Source organism: Pseudorasbora parva, chromosome 3, assembly GCF_024679245.1.
Source record: "Pseudorasbora parva isolate DD20220531a chromosome 3, ASM2467924v1, whole genome shotgun sequence".
NCBI classification, from domain to species: domain Eukaryota; kingdom Metazoa; phylum Chordata; class Actinopteri; order Cypriniformes; family Gobionidae; genus Pseudorasbora; species Pseudorasbora parva.
Window position 1 is genome coordinate 4,109,348 of NC_090174.1, and position 16,811 is coordinate 4,126,158.

The window sequence follows — 16,811 nt, forward strand, 5'->3', positions numbered from 1 at the left end:
AATGGGCAAATTTGGCCAGGACATCCTGGGATTTTTAACGACCACAGAGAGTCAGGACCTCGGATTAACGTCTCATCCGAAAGATGGTGCGCTTTGTCAGTAAAGTGTCCCCATCACTATACTGGGGTGTTAGGCCCCACACAGACCACAGGGTGAGCACCCCCTGCTGGCCTCACAAACAGGCAAAAACATCATAGGAAACACCATAATTCAGTTGTCAAAAATATAAATATATAACTTATATTTTTACAAAATAAATAGACTTGTCAAATGACTGCCGTTTTAACTTATGTGGTGGAAAAGGTGACGTTTCCTAGAAGGATTGAGTGAACGATCTGTAAGCAAAGTATCTACGGTTGTATTTTGTAATACAAAATAATATTACCCTTTGTCATTAGACACGCTATTTAGTTTTGTATGGTACCTGGTGTTTCCTATTGTTACTGTAAGCATCTTGCCTTATCTAGACAATGCGGTCTCTCTAAGAAACTTTCAATTTAATCAGAAATTGTTTAAACAGTCAATAAGTGGATAAAATCGCTACTTACTGCTTCCAGGGATATAGTTGCCCCTTTCTTTGGTTTAAGACGCTGAGCGAAGCTTGCTTGAAATGGGCCGAGCAAACGAACGATCTTGAATTAAATTGTTGTGGTATCGGATTATAAAAATCAACCATGACTGTTGACATTTTTTATCTGTGGGAATTGTAGAAAAGTCCTTAGGTCTCCTGAACGAGCGCAGACCTTAGTAAATCACCTTGTATGATTCATTTAAATAGTCTCCTCTCATAAATACTGCGTCTGAAGAGGAAGCTCCTACAAATGCATATGCAGTAAGATCATCCGCAAAAATAACCCTGCCCATAGCTTTTCAGTGCTACATTCTCAGTGCGTGTTTTTAGTAAATCCTGACAGTAGTTTATTATAGTTTATATAGTTTGTAGTAGTTTATTATTATTAAAGGCAAAAGAGAGTTTGCACTGAAGCAAGCTGTTAGTAAATCTGGCCCATGATCTTTAAACAAAATGGACACATCTTCATCCTGTTCAAAAATTTTCACATTTTCACACTTAATGCATCAGTAAATGTTTGAATCATGTTTAATGGTTGTGTTTAAGTCCCTCAATTTTCCTCAGAGGATCTCAAAATCATACAGTCACTGCTGGAAAGGGTTCAAATATGAAAACCATGCGGGAAAACGGAAGAATTTGCAGGAGCTAGAGGATTTTTCTGAAGAACATTGACTCAAATTAACTGATCAGGACAAACAAGAGACTCAAGAACAACCATCACAAAACACACACACACACACACACACACACACACACACACACACACACAAATGTGGATCATCAGGGAACAACACACAGGATTACAGTTCAAGGGTATGTAAACTTATGAGCAGGGCTATTTTTATAAATCCAGCTGTTATTTTATCTTGTGGAATATATGGAAACATTTGTTATGTAAAACATATTATTCAGGAGGAGAAATTTAATTTACTAAAAAAATTAAAATTTCGCAGATTCTGCAAGGGGTATGTAAACTTTTGAATACAACTGTAGAGTTTTGCACGTAAAATTGACAATAGGGCTGTGAATCAATTACAAATAAAAATGAATCATCATTAATCATCATAAATATTTATTTGCAGAACCCCTAAAATAATGTAGATTTAACATTAAAGAATTATTTTAAATAATATTGGGATAAGACTTTATAATAATTATACAATAATAAAATACCTAGTGTTTTTTATTCATTGCCACTGTAACTTGTTTAATTAATTATTAAATTAATAATTTATTAACCATATCAATGATGTAGTACCGTATTTTAAACCAGTAGAAAAATAATTGTTATTTTGTTATTAAAAGTAATAAAAGGGCTCACTTTAGATTAAGTACTTTAAACCTTTATTGGAAATTAATTGCATTCATGTTCCTTAAAATGTTTACAACTACATTAAACAACACACACACATCGGGACTTCCATAGAAATAATGATTTTATTATAGCATTATACTTATTTAAAAATGTTCCCAATATTTGTTTAATTCTATATCTTTCTTGACACCAGTACTGATACCAATACTTCTAACAAATGTTTTTTTTATAACATAAACAGTTATTAATATATGCTCACAAGCTGCTCTTATCATGCACACACTAATGATAGACAGTGTGTGTGTGTGTGTGTGTGTGTGTGTGTGTGTGTGTGTGTGTGTGTGTGTGTGTGTGTGTGTGTGTGTGTGTGTGTGTGTGTGTGTGTGTGTGTGTGTGTGTGTGTGTGTGTGTGTGTGCGTGTGTACGCGCTTCAGTGAAAGGTAAAGATAGTCCCTGAGTGTCCACTATGACGTAAGAACCGTTGAGCGGTCAGGCGTTATTTTTAGCCTCTTCCAGGAGTGTCACAGAGCAACGACTGCAGAAAACAATGTTTCTATAATCCCTGGACATAAAACTCCTCATGTCAAACGTGGGACACCACACATCGAAAAGACTACAGTGTGTTCATGAATTACTCATGACCTCATGCTGCTGCTCAGCGAGAGACTATTGATCGTCATTAAACACAAACACACACGTTAAACATTAAAGAGGCCATCGTTTGCCCTTTACAAAGTCTTGGTTTAGTTTTTGGGCTTTACTAGAATAGGTTGTCATGCTTGGATGTTCAAAAAACATAATTTTGCCCATGCATGTAATACTTATGAATGGATAAAAAATTTGACCTAAAAGTTAACATGCATTTTTTATATTAGTTTGCTGTGCTTCTCTAGAGCTATCTGCAGATGTGGCATTACTTGAATTCATCAGAGAGGTCAAAGAGGCATGCATGGAAAGGACAGGGAACCGTTGTGTTAAATAAAGTTCAGGACATCATTGTCCATCATGTGATATACTTGCATTGGAAGAGAGGCAGCCAAATACTCAACCATATAAAAGGATCAACTAACAACTCAGTGATACCGTAAGACCTTTTCTAAACGCATCCAGCAGTCCGAAGGATACACAGTACAGTACTTTAGCATAAAGTAACTGGCATTTTGGTGTACAATTTGTTATAAAATTTTATCTGAAACATGTCGTGCATTGTTTTATATGTAATTAATTGACCCCAAAAATTACTAGATTACATTGAAATAACTACACTATATTGCCAAAAGTAGTTATTTTAAGTGGCCAATGTGAACTAGAGAAAAACATTTATTTCATAATGTGTTTCCGCCCACTTTCAACTTCAATAAAAGGTAAGAATTGTGTGATTTATTTTTTTATGAAAGATCAAAAGGATAAACAATCCAGATTTATGTTCACAGCCGCCTTTGCTCATGTTTACCAGCTGCCAATATTACAGGCCACTGTAAGTACTATATCAACTTCTTGCTCTCCTGTTTCATGCACACATGCTTTTTATTCCCCTTTTCCTACTACTTTACTTATCTCATTACCTGTGGCATGTCTGAAACAGAATTAAATAATAAATTATAATAACTGATTAGTTATTAGAGTATTGGAATGGTTAGAGTTGCAACATTTATTACTGAATTCAAAAAATATAGAGTGCCAGTTGAATACAATTTGAGTGAAGCATTTCTTTCTTAAGATTTTTGTCTGCAAAAGCAAGGCAAACATAATAAAATAAAAGAGTAATGGGACCTCTGATCATTGAGAGCAGACAGAGAACACTGAGTTTGTACTGTAGGTTGGACACAGACAGCAGTGGCATCATTACACAGCACAATGAAACGAAACGTGTATGAAGGAAATGACAGTTAGATGACATTTCCCGTGAGTCGCCACATGGCCGTTGATCCAGCTGCTCATGTCAGTGTCAGATTGCGTCTGTGTGTGTTTCACGCTGCTCTCTGTGCCTGTATGATTCATGAGGCCTCATCATTTCCTCTTATATCGCGCAAGAGCATCACAGTGTCAAACGGACTCACAGACGGATGCCTGACACAAAGTTACTCAATACTGGCTATAAGTTTATTAAATCATGTACAAACCATAGTATAGGCTAATATTATTGAACAATGAATGTTCCAAGACTATTAAAATTTCACATGACTTACATTTTATACTAGTTTTAAATGTTTACAGGTTTTCCAGGAACCTAAAATGTATTACTACATTTTCCAAAAAATACGAAAATTTGTAAAAAAAAAAAAAAAAAAAACGAGATAAGTCGCATTTTATTATTACTAAAACATGACAAAACCCTCCCTTAACAGACACAAACACAGACTATCCATAACAGTACCAGTGTTTTAGCATTATTTATATACTATTATATTATTTGAGTAATTGTGTTGTGTTTTTGTAATTTTTCTTTCTCTATCTGTCGTCATGTTCGACGTTATGACAAATTGGGGCTCACTTGGGAATGCATTCAAAGCACATTCAAAGGGTTTTCGCCTTCGAGCCAGTGCACCATTAAGTGCAGCATTTCCTCCTTAGGTGCCTCGGCACAAAAGATGCCTTTCCATCCGAGTGTTTCTGGATGTGGTAGTTTCCTGACCTCATCATGACAAGAGCATGTCAGCATTGCGGTCACGAATCTCCTTCTTCGTGAAGGCAAGAGTCGCCTCTGCTGTAACCCAGCCTGCTGCCTATGCTCAATAGCCTAGAAATCTAGGTGCACTCTAGTGGCAGCAAATCTAATTTGCCGCGAGTGTAGTCTATTGTCAACTCTCAATAGACCTCTAAGCTGTAAAAAACAAACTCTGATCAGGCCAATCACATCGTGTGTAGAGTCGGTGGGCGGGCTTAACATAATGACGGCAGCATTGTGGAGGTTCCACGTGCTACTTGAAAACAGAGAAGCTGGCGAACAGCGGTTTTTCGAATTGGCTTTGGCCGCGACGCTGGAAGACTTGGAGATTAGCTTTTCATGCACACAGCGCCTCTTTTAAAGTATACTACACCACAGAAGCGCGCGGATGATCACGTTCGGCCAGACATCGGAGGGCAGCACTGAGTCCTGTCATCAACGGGACATTTGCGTCGCATGATCAGAGAAGAACTGTAGTGCATGTGGATGACATTTCAAACATTGAAACAGTTTAGAAAAAGCACTGAAGAAACATGGACGGCCGAAGTATACCTGGGGCTTTAAAAGTGGGGCCACCAGGGGGTACGTGGAGAATCCCCTGGTGGAGTGTGCAATTGCCCATCTGCGTCTACCATCAAAGGCCTGTAAGATGACGGCAGCCCTGGCTGCTAAGACTTACAATATGCCTATGGACAGGCTGCCTCTGCTCTGCATGATGGCAAGTCCATCAGGCCAAAGCACTTTCAAAAAATACACTAGGGGAGTCAGAACCCTTCTGAGGCAGGGTTGATGCAGGAACTGCACACAGAAATTGGCCTCACCCTCCAGACGACGAAAGTTACAGTGCTTACCCTCGGGTAGACGATGTCTACCTTGGTGGTCCAAGAATGCAATCTCTGGCTCATTGCAGAGATGCAGGATGCCTCCATCTTGCAAGGTGAACTCTTCAGTGACACTGTCAAGGACTTTGCCCAGCAGTTCTCAGCAGTCCAAAAGCAGACGGAGGGCATCAATCACATCCTGCCTCGGCGTGATACCACCAAAACCAGGCTGCTGCGGGATGACCCACAGTCTGCTCGTCACAGAGGGCTCCTGTGGCTTCTATACCTGATCCAACCTGTCCAGCCCCCAGCAGGAAGGCAATACAGCATGTCCCTCAGTTGTGGAGGTTGCGGTCCTGCTAGTGAAGGACGCAATAGAGCATGTCTCTCCAGCCGAGATACTTCATCGTACCCAAAAAAGAAGATGGGTTACGGATGATCTTGGATCTGCGAGGGCTGTGCTAATTGTGCTTCAAACCATGTTTCTTGTTGTTGCACACAAATTTTGTTATTGTGTTTGTTCTTATTTTTCCAAGAATGAGAGAACATTACACAACTGTGAATAATCTGTGATCAGTGACAGATGGAGTTTGACTGGATAAGCTACTTGTGACGTAAATGGTAAAAAGTATGGGACGTTATTTATCCTCCCTTTAAAAAATTGATCAGTTGGTTAGTTTATATGCTACAGGTTATATGACTAGCTTAATTTCATTATTTATTTTTGGCATTGTTGTTTTTCCTGCTGCGTCTCTATCTGACAAAACCTGCAACCTATTTTGGGTCAATTTGAAAACCACGGCCCTAAATCATATCCATACAGACATTTAAATGGATCGGGCACAGCTGCAGTGAAAGACAAGGCCGGAACAAACAAACAGACAGACAGAACGATGGAACACAAAGGTGAAGAGAGGCATAAAGCAAAAGAGGAGAAGAGAAAATGAGTGAAAAAGAGCGAAAGATGATTCAAAGGCTGATAAAAGCATCTGTGATCAACACACACCTTCTCTTTCATGTGAATGGAGAGCAGAGAAATAAATGATAGCAGGTGTGAGACCTGAATGAAAGCCTATTGGGCTAATTCTGTCCCAATCCATGTGGAATATTACACTACATATCTCAGACATCCAACCATATATTTCTCTGTTCTGCTGGCTGAAACATAGAACAAAGAAGTCCCAAAAATTGCCGGGCATCAACAGGAAGGATCATTTACCTCTTTAAGGCTGTGACACACCAAGCTGAAGTCAATGAACTAGCTGTGACGAAAGCCAAAAAGCTGCATTTAAACACAACGCAAAGACTAAAGCCGACAGCCATCAGCTGTAAGGAAATAATTGTCTGTATCAGCAGGTCTCAATACTCGTTCATTCAAGAGGAACCAAAACTGTGAATATACAAAGAGTAAACAAAGACTGCTTTAACATTTTAAATATTATCAATCATGCTCATCAATTTCTTCCCTTCCAGGCAGCTCATGTTGTTATAAAATATTCACGTAAAGAAGATGCTCAGGTAACAGACTTCTGTCTGTGTCGTCTTGACTTCTTTGCTCACTTTTATTCATGTGCACTGATAAGCTGAACAGCCAATCAGAGTGCTCTCTCTTACCGACGGCCCAACACCGATTCAATCAATCAATCAATCAACTTTATTTATATAGTGCTTTTACAATCACGATTGTGTCAAAGCAGCTTCACAGTGTCAAACAGGATAATATTGCAACAAAATTAGATTTGGCTGTACAGTCGTACTGCAGAAAACAGTGATGTTATCAGCTTATTTTAATTTATCATATTGCGACAATGTTGGCATTATAGTTTATAGAATTAAATAAAACCTAATTCATAAATTTTTTGTATAATTAGTTGAATAACTTTAATCATAATTTTAGTGTCCCCAACTGAGCAAGCCAAGCCAAAGGCGACAGTGGCAAGGAACCAAAACTCCATCAGGGCATGATGGAGAAAAATAAACCTTGGGAGAGACTCAGTCGGGGTGCCAGTTCTCCTCTGGCCTATTAACACACCGTGTAAGATTATTATTCTGGCAACCTTACAGGTCAGAAATCATATTAGATTGGAAAATTCAAAATTTCAGGGTATCACAAATTTCAGGGATTCAACACACTGAATTGGACAAACTGTCCCGACGGGGACTCAACTATATAGGCCTTTATACACACCTGTCTCTACTAGGGGTCGCACAGACTAGTCAACTAGTCGACTTTATGCTCTGCCATGACACTTTAAGCGTGACGACAACTAGTCGCTGCTCATGGCTTATAGAGGACGCAGCAGGATAAGAAATCCACTTTTACGCTCCATTTCCAAACAGTTAAAAATTACAATAAATGTATACTCATTTAGTTAATTCACTGTAAAATGAAAATTAACCCATGATTTACAAACCCAATTAGAGTTATATTAATAAATATCCTGGCTCTTCTAAGCTTTATAGTGGCAGTGAACGGGGTTCAGGAGTTTGAAGTGCATCCATCCAATATAAAACTTTCCAGACGGATCCGAGGTGTTAAAAAAGCCCTTCTGAAATTAAGCCATGTGTTTTTGTAACAAAAATATTATAAATATTATAACTATATACGATTTTTCTTATAAAAACGCTTCAGATTCACTTCAGAAGGCCTTTATTAACCCCCCGGAGCTGTGTGGATTACTTTTATAATGGATGCCCTTGTTTGTGCTTTAAACTCGTAAGCCCCATTTACTGCCATTATAAAGCGTGGAAGAGCCAGGATATTTATTAATATAACTCTGACTGTGTTCATCAGAAAGAAGGAAGTCATATACATCTAGGATGGCTTGAGGGAGAGATCATTTTCATTTCAAAGTTAACTAATCCTTTAATTCACATGCAATCGCTGTCTCACTAATGCACTCATATAAATATAATATTTACTGAGATATTTTATCCATATCTCATTTAGAAAAAGACGAAATCTATGAGACCCAAAGACAAAAGAACTGATGAAACTAAGCTGTTATTTAGAAGCAATAGCCGAGTGGGCAGCGCGGTGTCATGTGCCATATCTGTGCAAACAGTTCGAGTCTCACTTCAGTCATTATTTGTTCATTAATGGCGGTGTCAGTGAGTAGTCGACGTCGACTTGACTTTAATCGCATAAATGCATTATCGACATTAATGCATTATCACATTATCGACAAAAGGTTGTTAAACCCCTAGCATCTACAAACATTTGCCAAACAGATTTAGTATCAAAACATGCACTCACTGCTGCATTTGTTTCTTCATAAGTAAATGTTTATCATGTTAGTGTGACATCATACATCTCCAAAAAGGGTCAATGGTTTAGTCAAGTCTCCTAAAGCAACACCATCACTTTGTGCGATAAACAGAGTGAAATTAAAGTGCTTGTTGATGCTGTACAAGCTTATGTTGAGACATCCTGTACCTACAATCTGGAAAGAGAGTGGCTGATGGATGATTAGATGAGCAACGCAACCCAGAATAAGATTATCTCCCAGTTCGTTCAAGCTAAATTCTTGTGCCACAGACTGTGAAGTCTGACTATGGACTGACACTTTTGTCTTCTGCAGATATGCTTTATAGTTGAATTGAACACTTTTTATAACTGATTAACATTACACATTTATTGAACTGACTTGAAACAACACTAAACTGACTTGAGTTGAATAATGACACTATAGTCCTTTGCAGATGTGCTTTTTACAGTAGAATTTGTTTCATATTTGATAAAGTTGGCATCGTTGATTATGTTATTTTCATGTTTATTACTATGAAGCTGCTTTGAAATGATCTGTACTGTAGAAAGCACTATATAAATAAAGATCACTTGATCTGACTTGACAGATGTTAGCACTTCAGAGCAATTTTCTTGCAGTTTTCAGTATGTTGACAGTAATCTTGGAGTCATGGAGTGTGTGAAAATGCCTGAAGAGGTAATAACCCTCTCTCACGTATCCCAAATTAGCAGATTTTGGATAATCATCCCGCACCCCTGCTCGTACATCATCAACAAATGTAAGATGAGAACATAGCAATGATGCAGCACAATCCCACCCTTGTTGTCGAGCCCTGATTATGTCCAGAGAAACATGAAGCATGTACTGTACCTGCTGAGGTGGGCAGAACGTCTGTCGTCCGTGCAGCTGGAGCTGTTTTTTGATGTTCTCACTCAAACACTGACACACTCTCGCTTTTTGCTCCAGAGAATTTGCTTTCAGACTCAGAAGACAATCACATTTCTGCAGAGGCAGACAAAGAGAGAGGGACAGAGATTAATATTGTAGTATGCAAATGTTTATGTGGTTTGCTGAAGTAAAGAAAAAAATATCCTAGTGTGGTTCAGAGAAGCAGAAAGAAATAGAAAAGCTTCATTAGTTTATTTGTCGCATTAACTGTTTTCAAGCGCTGCCAGAACAGATTAGAGATATGGGCATGATCCATCTTAAGACCCCAACTGTGCACTTTAATGATTTATACACGTCGTCATAACAATGCTAACCGATGTCTTAAAACACACACACACTCACACACTCATGCAGTATTTTCTTTGTAATAAGTGTAAATAGTAGTTAGATGCTATTTATACTTATACATAGTGGCATACTGTTTGCTCCTCAGTGTTGTTGTACATTCAACGGTATGCAACAGAGTCTAAATTATTTCATTTATTAAAATTATTAAATTTATGCCATATTTGGACAATAAAGCCCTCCCTACATCTACCCCTAAACCTAAACACTTTATAATTAAACAAATCTTAGACACTTTATTTCCAGTTTTATAATATTTTCTGCATATTTATTGAAAAAAAAATGCCTTTCTGATATGATATGTGATGGGAAAAGGGAGTAAAGTGAGTTCTGCAAAAAAGCTGTTTTAAACTGCGTCAAAACTTACACAAAAAAATACACTAATGCTACTATTGACAGTCCAGTGTCTCGTGTAATTTCGTCCTGCCCAATCAGACATCAGTGGGCGGAGTTAGTGTGAATAGACTCTACCAACAAGGCGGGCTGTTTGTGCTTAATGTAAATAGACACTCTTTTAAACTAAATTGGAAAGTGCTTCAGCAAGTTTTTGTGCCATCTAGTGGGTAAGAGGAAAATAAAATCAAAGGAGCCTTTTACCCCGGTGTGCCTTTAGCCCTGTTGTACCTTATGAAGGTGCCTGAAAGCATGTTTACTCTTCTGCTGTGCTACACACATTAAAAAATATGTTTTTTCTTCACAATAAGAGTACATATTTACAGTGCATGGCATAGGTAGGCGAAATGGAACGAGATATGGGCCCTCTTTGGTTTATTGGAGATCATTCTGGAGTCGTGATGATCGGAAGGCCGGCCAGAAGCAGCTTGCAGTACTTCGTTTTGGCAGGAAGGATGGGCTGACGCAGATCATTTAAAGCATATTAATTATGCTTAAACTATATTTGGAATTAATTTCAACATTTACATTCTATTTTGAGCTTTATCAATCTGCTATAACAGTGATTTACTTCTAGTAAAGTCAAGAAATCAGAATCCCTCTTCTTGAAATCTTATTACAAGTCAGATCATAATTTTAATGGTAAGAGACTGTAAAAATGCAACAATATAAACCTGTTATCTTTTTGCCTGCCAGCATTTTTTAAGTTACCAGCCAGTGCCAGCATTTTTGTTCATATTCACAAATATTCATGGTACCCAGAATATTTTGTTGTATGAATATCTGAACATGCAATATATATTTAAAAAAAAAACATAGCCTCTGCTTTTAAACAAAACACTATTCTAGCTTAATGCATAATTTTTATCAACCCTTTTTATTTAAAAAGCAACATGTTGAGCAAAAAGATCATGTTTTTTCAAAGACTCCATCCAGATCAGATTTAGAGTGATGATCAAACAGAGATGGAGTAGATCGAGTCCATCAACACCCCAAAGCTTCACAGTCCTAGAGTTCGTCCTGGGGAGACATTTCATTCAGTAACATTAAGGCCTGTTCACAGGGGATGATTTTCACGCACGTTTATCGTTGACGTTTTGTGATTAAACAAAGGGTCCCAATGTGAGTGTGTACACTGACATGCTAAACATCAGGTGTAAAAGCATAATTTAAAAAAACTGGCCGACCAATGAGATCTGCGCTTTTGTTCACGTGCCTGGAGCTGCTGAAGTTACAGTAAAACACAACTTGGTGACGCTCAAGCACATAACTTGCTGAGCATACATTAAAATGACAAAGAGGAAGATGAGCTGCTAATGCTGCTTGCCATTTAGCAAAAAGTGTGTGAATGGTTTTGTCAAGCATGTAACTGTCTGTCTTCTTCTTCTGTGTGACAAGCGAGTGTCAGGAGCGTAAAATGCCGTACTGAATTTGCACGCTCACTATGGTGTGAACACAAAGACGTGCCGAAAAACGTCTCGAAAAACTCTGGCGATAAGCATGTGCGATAATGGTCCCGGTGTGCACAGGCCTTCAGGCCGTGTTGATTTATATGCTGATGGTCACATTATTTTATATATGTATATGATAACATATGATATTGCTTGTCTCTGCTTCTTATTCACCTGTACTTTAGTCAGGAGATTCAATACTCATTCAGAAGATGTGTAATAGTGCCCTCTACCATATAACAGTAAAAACACTGAAAGACGGAAATTTCCATCAAAAGCGGGGGGAAAGTTAATTGAACTTTCTCTAGATGGTATTTCATGTAATTTTACAGTAAAATAGTGTTTTGATCATTAACATCATTTTATATATTTGATGTAAATGATAAAAAAAAGATTATATTTGTGTGTTTCACATCCCTTCTTTATAGTAGTATTTACCTTAGTATTTATATTAGTAGCAATTCAGCTCGTAGAGCTTTTCTTACTACAAACTTGTGATGAACTGATTCATTGGATGGTTTTATCTTTACCACCATTACAATGCGGTTATCCATAGGTAACAAAACTGCAATCTGGTATGTTTACAGTACTTCAATTTATTAAATTAAAAAAAAACATAACTTTCACCTTTATTTTTTTTATTTTTTACAGCGTACCAGGTGTAAACACTGCAGTATCTCATTTGAGCATTTGTTTCTAGATCTTAATACCAGATTATGTGTCGCAGATCATGGATGAAGTTTTGATATATTTATATTTCCCCTGCTGATAAATGCAAGAGGAAGCTGAAGCTGATCTGTTATTGTCTGAAGAATGATGAAATGCAGTGGGTTCTCAGCCCAACACCAAAATCAATATAAGTCATTCTGCTATATCCATCATTTCAACTTAATAAAGCGGCCTGAGACCATCAGTCCATATAAAGCTCCATACAGCCAGCACTGATGATCATCTTTGAGAGAATTTTGCTGAAGGAACAGATTCCCAAAATAAAATGTTCAAACCATGTTCTGTACCATTTTCACAAAATTAAATGTTAAAAAAAGAATGCCTCTTTTGCATAGAATGAAAGTGGATAGTAATGTATAGATGACAGGATTTTCTTTTTGGATGATTCTCTTCTTTAAATCACCATAAATGTCCCATCACAGATGATGCTTTGATTGACACTTTAATAAAATTACATTAAACTGTGTTTATGAAACAGGACTCATCCAACTATTCCCCTGAAATTACAAAAGATTAACAAATTCACACAGCCTCCATCACAAGACAGAGCAACTGGGGACGTCCTATCCCAGAAATGTGTTCCTGGACAACCATCAGCCAGATCCGCAGCTCAGATATGGGTTGCATCTGGCTGCCTCGGGGACCGAGAGACTTCTATTCCAACATTTCCCAGCTGCTGCTGGTCTCTTCATCCAGAGTCCTGGTCCAGGAAGACCGGCTGCGGTACATTAGCATAACTGTTAAATCACTAAACTCATGAGCATTCTTATAATGCAGAAACAGGACTTTTTCATTTAATATTTGTCTTCCTTTATTACTGCAGACCAGTCTGCTGTTAAAGGGATGGTTCACCCAAAAAAATGACCACTCATCCTCAAGCCACCCTAGGCTTATATGACATTCTTCTTTCAGACTAATACAATCAGAGTTATATTAAAAATGTCCTGGCTCTTCCAAGCTTTAGAATAGCAGCCCAAAATTAAGCCCAAAAACACACCACAAACACACCACACAATCTGAGTTGACAGACAGTCAACAGTAGACTGTCAGCTTGGTGTTTCTTCTCAAATTTCATACCATATTGTCCCTCATAACCAGTTGTCAAAGTCACCAGCTGCAGTCAGGGCCGCGTTATCCTAATGGGCAACATGGCCTGCAGCCCAGGGCCCCGAACACCAGGGGGCCCCCCGAGACAATCGTCTTTTGCGTAATCCTTTTGTTGTTGTTTTTTGGATCGAGGCAATTATGCATATGTTGAGCATCGTTGTCACACACCCGAATCGAGTCACAGTGAACACACAGTAGTAGGCTACATCATCACCTCAACATGTCGAACGAAAATGTAAGAAAATATGACAGTGGCAGGGGCGGATCTACCGGGGTTTCAACTGCCACCCCAAAATATAGACCATTGCCACCCCAGCAAGCAGCTAGTGTATCCCAAATTCCCAATGCATAAAATAAAAATGTTCCTCTACCAATTTACATTAGCGACGCTTCAAATGTGATGAGATAATAGCAATAAAACACGTCTTTCTATTATTGTGTAGTAGTCCAACAAATGACTCCTATGAACTGCTTAGATCTGCAACGCAAATAGTTTGATCACGAATAGATCGCCTGTTATACGTCCCAATGTTAACGGATTACAGCTTTCTCACTGCACACGGATGCGGTCCGGCAGTGCTTTCCAGGAGCGGTGCGCCTGTAGCAGCGCGTCGATCGTTTCTGCACCGAGTCTATTTTGTGCTGGACGTGCTGAATTAAAGTGATAGAACGTTGTTCGCATTAAAATAAACATGCATTGAAGTGAAAATCTGGTTATTTCACCACAGATTCATGTAATTTAAAGTCTAATCTGTTTCAATGAATTTTTGCCTCAATGAATTTCAATTAATTTAATTTAAATGTAGTAAAATATAAAACAAACCATTAAATGTGCAAAAGAAAAAATTATTAATGACTAGTATTTCCAATTCACCTGGCAGCAATATTGTTTAACACCTAACATACTTAAGCTCAAATATAGCTTGTTTGCAGTTTTGCAATTATGTTGTAGCACAGGCCACCAGAAAACCCAGAATTTAAAATGAAACAAATGCACTTTGGTCTCTTGTGGTGGGCTATTTCACCAGAAAGCTAAAGCTGTTAGTCTCCGAGGTAGCTATTCTTTTAGAAACAAGGTCAAGCTAATGCTTGATCATCATACAAGTATATTTGAAAGTCACCTCTGCTGGAGTTGAAACACTTTTAAAACTTTCCTTACAAATTTGTACAGTGGATGTACCATGGTACAGTGATGGTATCAGATGGTAGTACTTTTCAGTGGTATGTTGGTTATATTAGATGTCCTTATGTACTTGCATCAAAAAAGAAGGACTTGTTCATATTGGATTGTAAAAACATGTGGGCTGCTATTGAGGTGGTATACAGGTAAGGTTAGGGACAGGTTTGGTGGTATGGGTAGGTTTTTAGGGTAGGGTTAATATGTAAAGGAAGGCTCAACAGTGTAATTATAGATTTAATTACAGAAATTATGGATATTTGCAATCTTTTCGGAAAACCTAAAAGTTCGTAGTTGGGAGGGAAGGAAGGAGGCGGGAACCAGCGAACATTCAAAGACTTGAAATCAAATAAAAAGAAACAACAAGAAAGTAACACACTCATAATAAACAATGGGCAGCCCCTCACGGACGACTGCGCACGCACACACACACAAAAAAACGCAAACAAAACAACAGAAATCCAGGCCTGGTCCTTCCTCATCTTCCACTGTCTTCGCTCCTCCTTTTATACTCCCATCACTCCGCCATGAGACGAAACCGGTGTGGCACACAGCCACGGCACCTGGGGTAAGGAAGGAGAGGCGAGAGAAACAGAGAAATGGAGCCCAGAGCACGAGGAGCGACAGAACGAGAGAGGGGAGAGAGGGGAAAAAAATCTGTTCCGGTTCCCCGACACACTGCTGCTCTGTCCTTCCCTGACGAGAGGCTCTTCCTCGCGGTGCCATGCGATGGTGCTGGATGCCTGGTGGACGGCCCGATTCTCCTCCGCCCTCTGGTGGTCGGTGGTGGCTTCTCCAATTGAGGGCAGTCGGCAGTGAGTCCCGTGCTCCCTGCTCCTCCCCATCATGGCAGACGGCAGCAGGCTCCGGCCCACGGCGAACACCGGCGACTCCTCTTCTCCCTCCAGGACGGCCGCCACCCCACCTCAACCCAGGGGCATGGCAGCAAGTTCTCCTTCCCACCGGTCTTCACTCGCTCCAGCACCATCGCCTCGGGCAGCCCCTCGCGGTCCTTCTCTATCGGCGCTGCCCGAACTCCTCAGCAGCGAGGGCTCTTCGAAAGCTTGTCCCTCCTTCCTCCCAGGTTTCGGCACCAATGTAATAAAGTTCATAGATGGGAAGGAAGGAGGCGGGAACCGGCGAACATTCAAAGACTTCTAATCAAGTGAAAATAAACAAAACTAAAGTAACACGGGCAGACCCTCACGGATGACTACCCGCACACACACACACAACAAAACGTAAACAAAACATAACATAAATCCAGGCCTGGTCCTCTCTCGTCTTCAACTGTCTTCACTCCTCCTTTTATACTCCCGTCACTCCGCCGTGAGACGAGAATGGTGTGGCGCACAGCTGCCGCTCATTATCACTCGCCACCGGCCCGCTCTCACAGTCCCTCGCCTTGCTGCTTGCCACACCTACTTTTTGCAAACTAGTCCTAGGTTTTTAGGCCAATCGGATTCAACGAGTGCAGAAAGATTCTCTGGAGTCTGATGTCAGTAGTCTAGTGTAGCCAGACCTTCAGACTGACAGCAGAAGGTCTGGACTCTAGCGAGGCTTTCATTGGTCAAGGACCCCCGCAACCAATCACAGTTCCGCGTCATGTTTAGGGGTGTGAAAATATAAGTTGATGTCCTGCAATAACATGCATAAAAATAGCATGCATCTATAAATTATTAATTCAAGAACGTTGTGCAGGTTTACTGTAACAATGGAGCTGCGAACTTCACAACTTCACACACATTTAAAGATCCGGTGTTTAGTTGATCCTGGTAAACACTCTCTGTCACAGTTGTAAACAAGACTGCTTTTTCTTTCAGGAGGGGGTTTGGCGTCACAGCATTTGTTTCTAGGCGGACCGTTAAAGAACGCAACACACTCGTCTCAAGGACATCCTATAGAATTCATCTAGATGACGACTTCGAAACTCCTGAAGTGTTTACAGAAATGTGTGCCATGTGCATCAGACGGTTAGCCAATGGTGCGTGGGTGTAACATCTAAGGCTGAGTCAATAATTATCAAAAAAAGTTGAAA

General features: G+C 39.4%; 1 protein-coding gene across 4 annotated transcripts in view; it reads right to left on the reverse strand.

Moving 5' to 3' along the window:
• rgs3a (regulator of G protein signaling 3a) overlaps positions 1-16,811 on the reverse strand; it is a 188,624-nt gene that overhangs the window by 113,033 nt on the left and 58,780 nt on the right. For all 4 annotated transcript variants that reach the window (XM_067437557.1, XM_067437559.1, XM_067437558.1 and 1 more), the window contains one exon: positions 9,494-9,625. In XM_067437557.1, coding sequence (XP_067293658.1) covers positions 9,494-9,625 — 132 coding nt within the window. The remainder of the gene's footprint in view (positions 1-9,493; positions 9,626-16,811) is intronic.